Genomic DNA, 14,669 nt, shown 5'->3' with positions numbered 1-14,669 from the left:
TTGAGAGTCCTTTACATATTCTAGATACTAGCCCTTTATTGGATACGTGGTTTGCAAATATTTTCTCATTTTGCAGCTTATCTTTTCATCTTATTTATTTGTTTATTTATTTTCAGAGTCAAGGTTTCACCACATTGGCCAGGCTGGTCTCAAACTCCTGACCTCAGGTGATGTGCCTGCCTTGGCCTCCCAAAGTGCCGGAATTACAGATGTGAGGCACTGCGTCCGGCCATCTTTTCATCTTTAACAGAGTATTTCACAAAGCAAAAGTTTTAAATTTTGATGAAATCTACTTTATCAATTTTTCCTTTTATAGATCGTACTTTTGGTTTCAAGTCTAAGAATTCTTTGCCTGACCCTAGATCCAAAAGATATCCTCCTATGTTTTACATTTTATATTTAAGTCCATGAGTGAATTTTTATTAAGGTGTAAGGTTTGTGTCGAAAATTTTTTTTTCATTTGTGGATGTCTAATTGCCCCAGTACCATTTGTTGAAAAGGGTATCTTGCTTTTATTGAATTATTTTTCACCTTTGTCAAAAACCAACTGTGCATATTTGTATGGGTTTATTTCTGTCTTCTCTATTCTGTTCCATTGATTGATATGTCTTTTCCTCTGCCAATGATACATAGTCTTGATGATTGTAGCTAAACAAGTTTTTATATTGGGAAGAATGATTTCTCCCATTTTATTGTTCTTTTTTAAGATTGCTGTTGGCTATTTTAGGATCTGTGCCTATCTACATCTATCTATCTATCTATCTATCTATCTATCTATCTATCTATCTATCTATCTCTATCTGTCTGTCTATATTAGAATAAGCATGCCTATACCTACAAAGAAGGATGCTGGGATTTTGATATAAATTTCATTAAACAATAGATCAACCTGGGGGAACTGACATCTTCACTTTGTTGAGCTTTTCAATCTATGAACACAGTATATCTCTCTATTTATTTGGGTCTAATTTGATCTCTTTCATCAGCATTTTATAATTTTCAGCAAAGACACTGTACAGGTTTTGTTAGAGGTATACTTAAGCAGTTCAGTTTCTTTGGAGTGACTGAAAATGGTATTGGTTTTCATTGTTAATGTTCATTGTTAGTATATAGAAATGTGATTAATTTTTGTGTGTTGATCTTATATCCTACAATCTTGCTCAACTCATTTATTAGTTTTAGTTCTAGGAGTTGCTTTTTTGCAGAAAAATAAACTAAAACTCATTTATTAGTTTTAGTTCCAGGAGTTGCTTTTATGTAGAAAATTCCAAGATTTTTATGTAGAAAATCCCAAGATGATCATGACATCTGCAAATAGAGATAGTTTTCCTTCTTCCTTTCTAATCTGAGTGCTGTGTATTTCTTTTTCTTGCCTATTGCAGTGGCTAGAACTTCTAATGCTGGGTTGAGTAAGAGTAATGAGAGCAGATATTCTTGTCTTATTCCTAATCTTAAGGGACAAGCATTCCGTCTTTCACCATTAAGCATATTAGATGTAGGTTTTTTGTAGTTGTTCTTTTTTTTTTTTGAGACAGGGTTTCACTCTTTTGCCCAGGCTGGAGTGCAGTGGCACGATCACAGCTCACTGCAGCCTCAACCTCCCAGGCTCAAGTGATCCTCCCACCTCAGCCTCCCAAGTTGCTGGGACTACAGGAAATGACCACAGCTCACTGCAGTCTCAACCTCCCAGGCTCAAGTGATTCTCCCACCTCAGCCTCCCAAGTTGCTGGGACTACAGGCAACTTGTAGAGATGGGGTCTCGCCATATTGCCCAGGCTGGTCTTGAACTCTTGGGCTCAAGTGATTCTCCCACCTTGGCCTCCCAAGGTGCTGGGATTACAGGTGTGAGCCACTGCGCCCGGCCTATATTGTTCTTTATCAAATTGAGGTAATTACCTGCTATTCCTAACTTGCTGAGAGTTTTTATCATGAAGGTGTGCTGGACTTTGTGCAATGCTTTTTCTGTGTCAATTGATGTGATTATATATATGGTTTGTCTTTTTTAGCTTCTGATAGAGTGATTACATTTTTTTTTTGTTTTCTTTTTGAGACAGGGTCTTGCTCTGTTGCTCAGGCTAGGGTGCAGTGATGCAACTGCAGCTCACTGCAACCTCAAACTCTTTGGCTCAGCAATCCTCCCACCTCAGCTTCCTGAGTAGCTAGGAATACAGGCACATGCCGCCATGCCTGGCTATTTTGTTTTAGAGATGGGGTCTCGCTATATTGCCCAGGCTGGTCTCGAACGCCTAGCTTCAGGTGATCCTCCTGGCTCAGCCTCCCAAAGCGCTGGGATTACAGCCATGTGCCACTGCACCTGACATAGATTACACTGATTTTTAAATATTGAACCATTTGATATTTTCAGTATCTGAAATAAATCACACTTGGTCATGAAGTATAATTCTTTTTATACATTGCTACATTCAGTTTGTTAAATTTTGTTGAGAATTTTCATGCTCAAGTTTATGAGAGATATTGACCTGTATTTTTCTTTTTTAATACACTGTCTTTGTTTGGTCTTGGTATAAAGGTAATACTAGCCTTATAAAATAAGTTGAAGTGTTCTCTACTCTTTATTTTCTAGAAGAGATTTTTTAAAAATTGGTATTAATCCTTTCTCAAGTGTTTGGCAGAATTCTTCAATGAAACCACACATGCCTTGAGATTTATTTTTTGGGAGCATTTAAATCACTAATTCCATTTTATTGTAGTTATAGGGCTAATCCAGATGATCTGTTTTCATTTGGGTTGAGTTTTGGTAGTTTGCAGTTTTCAAAGAATTGTCCCATTTCTTCTAGGTTGTCAAATTTTGAGTGTAAAATTGTTTGTAGTATTCCTTTATTATTCTCATAATGGCTTTCAGATCTGTAGGGATACTCCTGTTTCATTCTTGATATTGGTGATTTGTTGTGTCTATTCTCTTATTTTTGTCAGGCTTGTTAGAAGCGTATCAATTTTATTTTCTTCAAAGAACCAGCTTCTTGTTTAATTGATTTTTTTTTTTTTTGAGACAGAGTCTTGCTCTGTCACTGAGGCTGGAGTGCAATGGTGCGAACTTGGCTCACCGCAACCTCTGCCTCCTGGGTTCAAGCGATTCTCCTGCCTCAGCCTCCCGAGTAGCTGGGATTATAGGCATGCACCACCATGCCCGGCTAGTTTTGTATTTTTAGTAGAGACAGGGTTTCTCCATGTTGGTCAGGCTGATATTTAAAATTTTCTCATTTTCCATTTCACAATTTTCTTTTTATTATATTCTTCCTTTTGCTTTATGTTTATCTTGCTCCTTTTTTCAGTGTCTTGAGGTAGAAACTTAGATTACTGATTTGAGGCCCTTTTCCCCCCTAATGTAAACATTTAGTGCTATAAATTTTCTTCTATGCTGCTTTAGCTGCCTCCCACGTATTTTGATATATTTTCATTTTCATTCAGTTCTATGTATTTTTTAATTGCTTTGGGGCTCTAGGACCCATAAATTATTTAGAAATATGTTGTTTAATTTCCAAGTGTTTGCAGGTTTTCCTGCTGTTACTGACTTCTAGTTTGATTCCATTATGGTCAGAGAACATATTTTATATGATTCAATTTAAATTTGCTGAGGTTTGTTTCATGAGCCAGGGTAGTCTATTGTGGTGAATGTTCCACAGGCACTTGAAAAAAATGTGAATTTTGTTGCTGCTGGGTGCAGTGTTCTATTAGGTTTAGTTGGTTTATAGTGCCGACCTAGTCTTTTATATCCTTGTTGACCTTCTGCGTAGTTGGTTCTATACATTACAGTTGTCCCTCAGTATCCCAAGAGGATTGGGTTCCAGGATCCCTCTGTGGATACCAAAATCCACAGATGCTCAAGTCCATTATATAAATGATGTTGTATTTGCATATAACCTATACACATCCTCCCATATACTTTGAGTCATCTTTAGGTCACTTATAATACCTAATACAAGGTTAAATGCTGTGCCAAGTTCAAACATATCAATGTAAATGATGGCTAGAGTAGCTATCTTCTGGTTAGCATTTGTATGGTCTTTTTCTATCCTTTTACATGGTTATATCATTATATTTGAAGTGAATTTCTTACAATGACCCTTTTAATAGGGTCATTAAAAATACATTCTAGGCCGGGCGTGGTGGCTCACACCTGTAATCCCACCATTTTGGGAGGCTAAGGCGGGTGGATCACTTGAGGTCAGTTCGAAACCAGCCTGCTAACATGGTACAACCCCGTCTCTACTAAAAATACAAAAATTAGCCAGGCATGGTGGTGCACACCTGTAATCCCGGCTACTTGGGAGGCTGAGGTAGGAGAATCACTTGAACTTGGGAGGCGGAGGTTGCAGTGAGCCAAGATCATGCCACTGCACTCCAGCCTGGGCAACAGAGTGAGACTCTGTCTCAAAAAAAAAAAAAAAAAATTCCACTCAGTCTATGTCTAATAAGTTTTTCACTTACATTTAATGGGTTGACATGTTTGAATTGAAGTCTACTGCTTTATTATTTGCTTTCTATTTGTTCCCTCTGTCTTTTATTTGTTTTTATTCCTGTTTCTTTCCTTTGTTTAGATTTGAACATTTTTTAGTATTCCATTTTAATTTATCTATTGTGCTTTTGTATATTTCTTTGAATAGTTTTCTTAGAGGTTGCTCTAGATTATAATATACATATTTAAGTTTTCATAGTCTACTTAGAATCAATATTTTGCCATTTCAAGTGGAATGTAGAAGTCTTATCACATACAAAAGCTTTTACCCTCTCTCCCCTTTATAGTATAGTTGTCTTACATATTGCATTTTCATGCATTAAACACCCTACTGAGCAATATTATAATTTTTGTTTTAAACCATCACATATACGTTAAAGATCTCAAAAGAAAAATGTCTATTATATTTACCCGGATATTTACCATTTCTGTTGCTCTTCCTTCATTCTTAATGTCCCAAATTTCCTTCTGTTCTCAGTTCTCTTCTATCTGAAGAACTTCCTTCAGCAGTTCTTTTAGAGAGCAAGATAGTCTCTTCATTTTCCTTCATCTAAAAATGCTTTTATTTCACTTTCATTTACTGACATACATTGTCACCGGATAAAGAATTTCAGCTGACAATGCTTTTATTTTAGCACTTTAAGAATATTGTGGCATTTCCTTCTAGCCTCAATGCTTTACGGTGAGAAAATCCACTGTCATTCAAAATGTTGCTCTCTGGCTGCTTTCAAGATTTTTTCTTTGTCTTTATTTTTCAACAGTTTGATTATGATGTGAATAGCCCTAGATTTCTTCTGGTTTATCCTTTTGGGGACTTGCTGAGCTTCTACAATATGCAGGTTTATGTCTTTTGCCATAAAGTTTCCAGCCATTATTTTTGGGATTCCGAAGACACAAATACTAGACCTTTTGTTACTGTCTAATAGGTCTCTGGGACAAATAATTTTGTTTCATTTTTTTCTTCCATGTTCAGATTGGATATTTTCTAATGATCTCTCTTCAAGTTCACTGACTCTTTATTTTCTCCATTTGCTACTAAGTCTATCAAATTTATTGCATTTTATAGTTCTAAAATTTCCATTTGGTTCTTCTTTATTGGTTCTATTTCTTTTCTGAGACTTTCTAGCTTTCCATTTGTTTCAAGAGCATCAGCCCTTACCTCTTGGAGCATTTCTATATCTGCTATCTGCATAATCTTGGCATTGGTGTTTTTTTATTGTTATTTCCTGAGCGAGTTAAAATTCTCCTAATTCTTCATATGTCAAGTAATTTGGGGTTCTATTCTGGACATTGTGAAATTATGAGATTGTGTCTAATCTAAATCCCATGGAGAAGGTTAATATTTTTGTTTCAGCAGGCCATCAACCTGGCTGGGTTCAGGCCACAAGTTTCAAGGAGCCTTCTGTAGCTGACGGTTTCAATGTCAGTTCTATTTTCAACGCCTCTGCAGTGGTATTCAGATATGTCCCTCTATGGCCCACTCAGTGGCTAGTATAAGACCTTGGCTATGATCTATGTCTCAGTTCAGTTCACAGGGTCTTTGGTATATGTTTAGGATAAGTCTATACATATGCACTTAAGGATGAACCCAGGAGTTCATAAATATCTTTACAGGGTTGCTTTCCTGAGTTCCTTCCTCCCTCTGATCAATCTAGTACTTTCCAGTCCCTAGGGCTCCTAATTTTGGTCCTCTATTAATGCTTGATCTCTAGTTACTCTGTTCTACCACATAATTCCCACACTGTATGAGCACTTGTGACCAAGGGAGGACAGAGAGAAAAATAGGCAATAGTGGTTTGCCCTATCTTCTTGAAGCCACAGCCTCTAATTGGAGAGAAGATTATCCTCCATCAGAGTTTTAGGTGCCTGTGGGTCCTTGGTGCCACTGTTCTTGCTGCCACTGCCACGGGGAGACTGCTTGGTGGCTGGAGCATTAGAGAACAAAGAACAAAAAAAGAAAAAGAAAACCAGGGGATTTCCCCAATTGCCTTTGAGCATTATAAGTTCTCTTTCCTGCAACTTAAGCCAGAACCAGAGAGTTTCCTTAAAGCTCTCTCTGTGCTTTGGTGCCTACTTCTAGGTTTCAGACTTCCTTGAGTCCTGGCTGTGAGACAGCAGAGGACAAGTGGGAGACTCCCCGCTGGTTAGTTGGCACTTCAAATTCCGTCTTCTTTTCCAATCTGCCTGCTACTATTTACTTTTCAGAGTCCTTAAATATCTGCTCCATGCATTCTGTTCACGTTTTATAGCTGTACTCAGTGGGAGACATGGGGTGGAGTGTGCTTACTCCATGTTACCCAGAACTACCTATTTTATTTTTAAGATTGATTTTCAACTATACTTTGTTTTATATTTTTGCCCTGAATGTTAAAATCAGGAGCAAAGTAGTCTTAGACGTTTTAAATTGTAAACATGATTGCCAGATTCATATTAGCTAACAAAGTTTGGCTGATTCACTTAAGTATTTACTATATAAACTTTCGTAAAAATATGTGAAAATAACTTACCAGTTATCTCCACATGTAGCAACTTTGTTAAGAGTCTGTGATACTGCAATGCTGGTTAGATTATCTTTATGGTTACGAGCCTGAAATATCTCTTGACCAAGCTCTCCAGTATGAGTAGAAATGACCACAAAATGTCCACATGAAAAACCAATCATGATGCGGCCATCACCATACCTATAGCAACGAAGGCAACAATATGGTAAACAAGGAGATTAGCTATCAGTGGCAACATGGTAAATTAGCAAGTACCTTAAAATTAAGGAATTATAGAATATAATTTATCAAGGGCCTACTTTGTGTCAGATAATATACTAAGTAGTTTTGCATACTAAATCACAGACCATGAATCAGAAAATGTTACGTATAGAATTGAATGTTACAAACAAAAATTGAATACAATTAGTAAGGAAAAACCTACAGATGTCCTTCTGTAATGAGCTTTTTGTACATACCAGTTATAGCAGACATACCAATTATAGCAGACAATGTTGCCAAAGTCCTGCTGAAATTCAAGATCAGCTGGGTTATCTGGTTCATTCAGATTTAAAAAAAACAAAGTTTTCTTGCCAAGCACCACACTTATCTGCCAGAAAAGATTAGGAGATTGTGAAATGAGTTACTTAGTACTTCATGAAAAGACCATTAAGCAAATCCAACAGCTGAACCTAATTTGTGAAAATAATAAGCCCAATTTAGATGTGCTAAATGCTGTAACTAGTACAATATGACTAAAAATGTATTTACTAATATATAAACTGGTAAGTGTCCTTGGTTTTACACATCTTCAATATACCCTTTGAAATATACTATAATTCCTTTGTGGAGTGTCCATTTAAATTTTCTATACCTTTCATTAGAGTACTGCACACTACAGGATTGTAAGTCTGACAGTTCCACTGCAAATGAATTCATATTTAAATTATAAAGACTCTTCCACTCTAAGAGGCTGTTCTGCTCTTGAGCCATTTGGGATTATAGGTCCACACTCCTGTGGATACTCCAGCTTGGCTTTTATATCATCATTGGTTCCATCACCTGCAGGTCAGTGTTGGCTAAACTAGTGTCTCTTTGCTACTCATGCAAGTAAATTCTTCAGTGTAATTCCCAGTGGAGGATGTAATTATGTTGGGGAGAAAAAAAGTACATTACTTATTTGGGCTCATTATCATGTATTTCCTTGATTATAAGATGCTCTCAATTGTAAGTCACTATCAGTTTAATAGGTTTTTAGGAAACAAAGAACTACTACCTTATTAAATATATTCATATTGATTGTGAAAATCATCCTGATTTCAGAAGGTTAAGATGTGGCAGGGAAGATGCATCTAAGTATTAACCAAAAGCTACAACTTTGGCCGGGTGCAGTGGCTCACGCCTGTAATCGTAGCACTTTGGGAGGCCGAGGGAGGTGGATCACCTGAGGTCGGGAGTTTGAGACCAGCCTGACCAACATGGAGAAACCCCATCTCTACTAAAAATACAAAATTAGCTGGGTGTCGTGGCGCATGCCTGTAATCACAGCTACTTGGGAGGCTGAGGCAGGAGAATTGCTTGAACCTAGGAGGCGGAGGTTGCGGTGAGCTGAGATCGCACCACTGCACTCCAGCCTGGATAAAAAGAGCAAAACTCTGTCTCAAAAAAAAAAACAAACAAAAAAAACAAGCCTACAACTTCAAGAGGTCTGCTAACCACATCTCATAGAGTAAAAATTTTAAAAATAATATGTGAATTAATACTTCTGTTCTGCAAGGTACCCCTAATGTTTTTGCTATCACAAGAATGAAAAGAGCAATACCAATTGTAACAGAAAGCTGTCCTCATTTGCTGTAATGCCAGGTAGTCAGTAGCAATTACAACAACTTTTAGGGACTAAAAGACCTAGCTCTACCTTGGCTTAAAATACAGTCAATGGACCTAATTTATTTATCACTATTTTAGTCATCCAAGAAAAGTAAATTATACATTCCACAAAATTACCCAAATGATTTGCACATGGATTTGATTAGAATTCTTACCATGCTTTCAGCAGCAGAGGTTCGGTCATCCATCTTCATCAAGAAAAACTGCATGTTGCTAGGCTCTGATCTCACTTGTGTCTAAAGGAGTAAAAACATCATCACTATGAACAAACCTAATATTTAAATTCATTCTGAATATTAATAGAATGGATAACTTGTTTTCATTCCTGACTAATGTTGGACTAAGAACCTGAAAATCCTATTGTCACAAATATTTAGAAATTCTAGATGAAACAGAAAATATCTTATTAAATAGATAAATAAGCTTGAAAGAAGAAAAGGGAAATTTACAGGGACCATCAGCAAAGATCACACTAAAACCAGAGTGTGTGCAGAAACTGATGCTGCAGCTATCCAGAGCAGCTAGCTATGGGAGACAATAAGGAAATCCATTTGTTCTGGCCTGAGTGTTGAGTCAGATAAAACAAAGTTCATTTCAATAATTTAATTAAAGGATGGGTGCGGTGGCTCATATCTGTAATCTCAGTGCTTTGGGAGGCTGAGGTGGGAGGATCGCTTGAGCCCAGGAGCTTGAGGCTGCAGTGAGCTATGATCATGCCACTGCAATTCAGAGCAAGACCCTGTCTCAAAAAAAAAAAAAAAAAGAAAGAAAGAAAAAGAAAAAGGAAAAAGGATTTAATTAAAGACCTCACTTCCTATTCTCATTATAGTCTGAGGTTCAAATGTGTATGTTAGGTCGTTTGGTAGCTCCCAAGATGAGAAATTAACATAAAATATGGAAGGATCCAGGCTCATACTATCCCTGCAGTTTTGGAAAAAACTAACCCAGAACCTCTACCAAGGTTTTAAAAAATTTCCACACATAAACTTTGCTAAAGATGAGCTCATAATTCAAAATTACAAAACTCATAAAGAAACAATGCATCAAGAGAAGGAGTTAGCAGATATAAAAATAATAGAATTATCAGAGAGAGAAATTATAAAATAAATATTTTAAAAATGACTAAAGCTGTAAAAGAACTCATAAATATGAGAAAAGAATTTTTTAAGTTCAGGCAGTTTTTAAGTGCATATGTACTTTTGTATTATAGGAGGTGTATCTGAAGGGTAGAACCCTAGAAATGGTATTGTTAGGTCAAAAAGTACATACAGATGTAGTTTTGTTAGCTATTTCCAAATTTTCCTCCAGAAGGGACATACTAATTTTATCTACAGTTTCACCAACAGAATATGTTGTCATATTTTATATAATTTTGCCACCCTGATAGGTGAAAAATGGTATTTCAGTGTGGCTTTAATTTGTAGTTATTTAATTATGAGTAACTTTGAAATTTTTTTCATATGTATGAGAGCCATTTTTTATACATTTTTGTGTGAACTGTCTATTCATGTATTTCAAGTGGATTTTTAAAAGAACTACAAAGTACTTTCTAAAAACGAGGAGTCATTAAAATAAAAAAACTCAATGTATAGACAGATGATTAGACAAATTTGAAGAAAGAATATGTGAACTAATATGAGGAAATCATCCAAAAGGTTGCAGAGTGATAAAAAGATAAAACTATGAAGAGGAGAGATTAAGAGACATAAGAAGGTCCAACAGCTATCTAACAGACGCTCCCGAAAAACAGAATAGAAAGGGCAAGAAGTAATATTCAAAGAGATAATGACTATGAATTTTCCTGAGTTGACAAAGGATAACAATCTTCAGATTCAGGAAGCAAGACAAATCCTGAGCAGGATAAATAAAAATAAATCCATACAAGTAACACCATAGTGATCTTCAGAATGCCAAAGTTAAAACAATTAAGAAAAAACACAAAACAAAGCAACACTTATAATGTATATTTTGCTTACTACATGACAGCTTAAGTAGTATGTCTAATTTTGGAAGCAGACTTCTTAAGGATTAGAAATGAAAAACAGTTATCTTGTATGTAAATAATGGCTGAATTGTAGTGACTTCCTGGAATGCTATACGGAAAAAATATTCTAAGGCCATATTTTGATTCAGTGGAGGAAAAAAAATCCACTATCTATTGGTAATGTCTGATATGGACACAAGAGAGGGGAGTTGTAGCATTTATACCATATCTACCATTCTATTTCTAAAGGGCATTGAAAATAGAATGATTAAAACAGATACAGGAATCGACTTTCTTCTTCAGCCCTATTTTCTAAAAATGCCCAATCAAAACCTATATCTTCAGTTAGTCCAGGCTTGAACAACCCAGGAACAAGCTGTAGTTTTTCCTTGCTGTTCTGCTTGTACTGAATGAGTAAATGTTTTGCACTATCTACTAAAATAAGTTTTAGCAAGGTACATAGTCATCTAGCTGGACTAAAATTGCAGCTTTCCTGGGAGCAGGTAGATTTGGCCACATGACTAGGTTCTAGTCATATGATATGAAGGGAAATAATAAATGCATCTTGCAGATCAAGTCCTTTATAAATTTCTTACACTCTATTTCTTCTCTTTGTCCTTTCCCTGGAGCTGAAATGCAGATGTGATCCTGGTACACTAGCTTCAATCATGCAGATGAGGGTACAATACTCTAGAAAATGGCAGAGCAATAAGATGGAAGGAACCTGAGACTCGGTACAATTTAGTGAAGCAGAGGTACGTAGGTGACTTTGTCTCTCTGTTACATGAGAAAAAGAGAGAGGAAACCCCCGACCCCAACCCATACTATCATATTCTTCCGGCCCCTAAAGTTTTAGGACTCTCTGTCCCAACAGTTTAGTCTATACCCTGACTGATTCAGATAGCCTTCTATCTTTGAGAGACTCACAATCAAACTTTCATTGATCTCCTCTATCTCCCAAATGTTGTAGGACAGGTAATTTGTACCACAAAATGTGACAATTAATCAATAAGGCCATGTGTGTTTTATAATATTACTAATGTCTTCTTAAGAGTGGGGCCCTATGATCAGCAGCCTCTAAGATGGCCCACAATGATCCCCACTTTCTGGTTTTATGCCTGTGTGGTCCCCATCCCTGCCCTACTTTTTGTGGGCTATGCCTTGTAGTTCACTTCTAAAGAACAAAATATGGCAAAAGTGATTCTGTGATTAGGTTATAAAGAGATGCAGCTTCAGTCTTGAATGGCTGCTCTCACTCTCTCGCCAGCTGCTGTGTTGTGAGGCACTCTATGGAGAGATCCATGTGGCAAGGAAGTGAGGAAGGCTTCCAGTGAATAGCTAGAGAGAAACTGAAGCCCTGAATCTAACAATCTGTAAGGAACTGAACCCTGTCAACACCCATGTAAGTGAGCTTGGAGGCAGATTTTTCTCCCTATTGAGCCTTCACATGAAACTGCAGCCCTGTCTGACAACACGATTGCAGGCTTGTAGAGACTTTAAGGCAGAGACACCCAGGTAAGCTGCATCTAAATTCCTCATCCACAAAACCATGAAATAGTAAGTGTTGTTTTAAGCTTCTACATTTTGATTAATGGTTAATTTGTTATGCAGCAATAGATTGGCTAATACAGAGCCATATTTCATATTCTTTCTATAGTATATAGCACAGTGCCATGTGCTTAGTAGGTATTCAAAGAATGTGTTAGTCAATATTGCTCTAGCAATACTAAATCATAAGCAGGAGTCCAAAGTGAAATTTTCCCATTGGTCACATTATGTAGCTACTGGTGATACAAATTCCCATAAGGAGGGAGCCTCTGAAAGAGCTAATCAATCTTGAGAAATGTGAATAGTAGAAACATTTAATCTTAAAATTAAATTCCATTAGGATTAGTTTAGAAGCAATTTATCAGTTAAAGGTATGGGCTTTAGAATTAGGCAGATTTGACTCTGAGTTCAAGATCTACCAGTTATTAACATTTGTATTATAAATACACATATATAAAATAAGAGTTATTTCACAAATACACTGTCTGACTAGAACCACAGAGCTGATAATCCATGTTAATACCAAAGGGAAATATACAAAGGAGGATATTTGGATAACATATTCATATCAAAGAAAAATGTTCTGACACATAAATAGAAAGGTTTTTGAAGTTATTGTGTATACACACACACATATATACCTCACATATAGATTTTTAAAAATTGTATAGATTAGTTTGATGGACAAACTATTTATTTGGGGGGAAAGCCTGAATATATCAGACCAAAGAGACGTTACTGTATTACCTGTCTTATCGTGTCACCTTCCTGATTACTAACTGTAATCATTTTATCTTCACCACCTAAAGCAAGCAGATTTTCTGCATTCCAACATCCACAAGTGATTCTCTTAGTATGTTTTCCTGAAAAAGAGATTATTTTTATACAGACATGTGGATTTCTCAAAGAAAAAAATCTGTGATGCCAATCTGAATATACCAAGAAATTAAACAGACAAGAATTTAGAATTTTATCAAAGCAGTTAATGTCTAAGCAACCTTATTTAAAACAGTTTATTACCAAGGTATAAAATAATGGCATATAAAGGCATTACTGTTTTCCAAATTTTTATCTGGATATAAGCCCTAATGTAAAAAGATATTCTGCTCCTTGACAAGATTTCTTCGTTTATCATATAACCAAACCTGCAAAGATAATGTCTTTTTTTCTTTTTTGAGACAGATTCTGGCTCTGTCATCCAGGCTAGAGTGCAGTGGTGTGATCTCAGCTCACTGCAACCTCTGCTTCCCAGGCTCAAGCCATCCTCCCAACTCAGGTCCCAAGTAGCTGGGACTATAGGCACATGCCACCACACACAGCTAATTCTTTTTTTTTCTTTCTTTTTTTTTTTGAGACAGAGTCTCACTCTCTTGCCCAGGCTGGAGTACAGTGGCGTGATCTTGGCTCATTGCAACCTTTGCCTCCCAGGTTCAAGCAATTCTTCCGCCTCAGCCTCCCAAGTAGCTGGGACTACAGGCGAGCCACCACACCCAACTAATTTTTATATTTTTAGTAGAGACAGGGTTTCACCATGTTGGCCAGGCTAGTCTTGAACTCCTGACCTCAGGTGATCCACCTGCCTTGGCCTCCCAAAGTGGTGGGATTACAGGCGTGAGCCACCGCACCTGGCCATTTTTGTATTTTTTGTAGAGATGTGGTTTCACTTTGTTGCTCAAGTTGGTCTCCAACTCCTGAGCTCAAGCGACGCACCCGTCTTGGCCTCCCAGAGTCCTGGGATTACAGGCGCGAGTCACCGTGCCTGGCTCCAAAGTTAATGTCTTTTTTTTTTTTTTTTTTTTTTTTTGAGACGGAGTCTCGCTCTGTCGCCCAGGCTGGAGTGCAGCGGCGCGATCTTGGCTCACTGCAAGCTCCACCTCCCGGGTTCATGCCATTCTCCTGCCTCAGCCTCCCCAGTAGCGGGGACTACAGGCATCCGCCACCATGCCCGGCTAATTTTTTTTTGTATTTTTAGTAGAGACGGGGTTTCACCACGTTAGCCAGGATAGTCTCGATCTCCTGACCTGGTGATCCGCCTGCCTCGGCCTCCCAGAGTGCTGGGATTACAGGCGTGAGCCACCACTCCCGGCCGTTAATGTCTTAAGAGAAGTAAATTCCAGAGCAGTGAAGTTAACTTTACTTATATTCAGCTTCATGGTGTGGTATACCTTTGACATAAGCAGATTTAACATTTGCAGTTTAACTGTTCAGCTATAACTAAAAGAGGCCAGGCACAGTGGCTCATGCCTATAATCCCAGCACTTTGGGAAGCTGAGGTGGGAGGATTGCATGAGCC

The 14,669-nt window shown here is 37.4% G+C and overlaps 1 protein-coding gene across 15 annotated transcripts in view; it reads right to left on the bottom strand.

Moving 5' to 3' along the window:
* Positions 1 to 14,669, bottom strand: part of WDR19 (WD repeat domain 19) — a 106,384-nt gene that overhangs the window by 73,380 nt on the left and 18,335 nt on the right. For 12 of the 15 annotated variants that reach the window (XR_010156295.1, XR_010156291.1, XR_010156293.1 and 9 more), the window contains 4 exons: positions 13,124 to 13,239; positions 9,000 to 9,080; positions 7,455 to 7,567; positions 6,985 to 7,158 (listed from right to left, as the gene is read on the bottom strand). Coding sequence is in view for 9 of the 15 variants with exons in the window: in XM_009447514.4 (XP_009445789.1) it covers positions 6,985 to 7,158; positions 7,455 to 7,567; positions 9,000 to 9,080; positions 13,124 to 13,239 (484 nt within the window). In the remaining 6 variants the exon portion in view is untranslated. The remainder of the gene's footprint in view (positions 1 to 6,984; positions 7,159 to 7,454; positions 7,568 to 8,999; positions 9,081 to 13,123; positions 13,240 to 14,669) is intronic. The other 3 variants (XR_010156296.1, XM_063808730.1, XM_063808729.1) reach the window with 1 other exon arrangement.

Source organism: Pan troglodytes, chromosome 3, assembly GCF_028858775.2.
Source record: "Pan troglodytes isolate AG18354 chromosome 3, NHGRI_mPanTro3-v2.0_pri, whole genome shotgun sequence".
Lineage (NCBI taxonomy): Eukaryota > Metazoa > Chordata > Mammalia > Primates > Hominidae > Pan > Pan troglodytes.
This window is presented reverse-complemented; position numbering and strand designations above follow the sequence as displayed.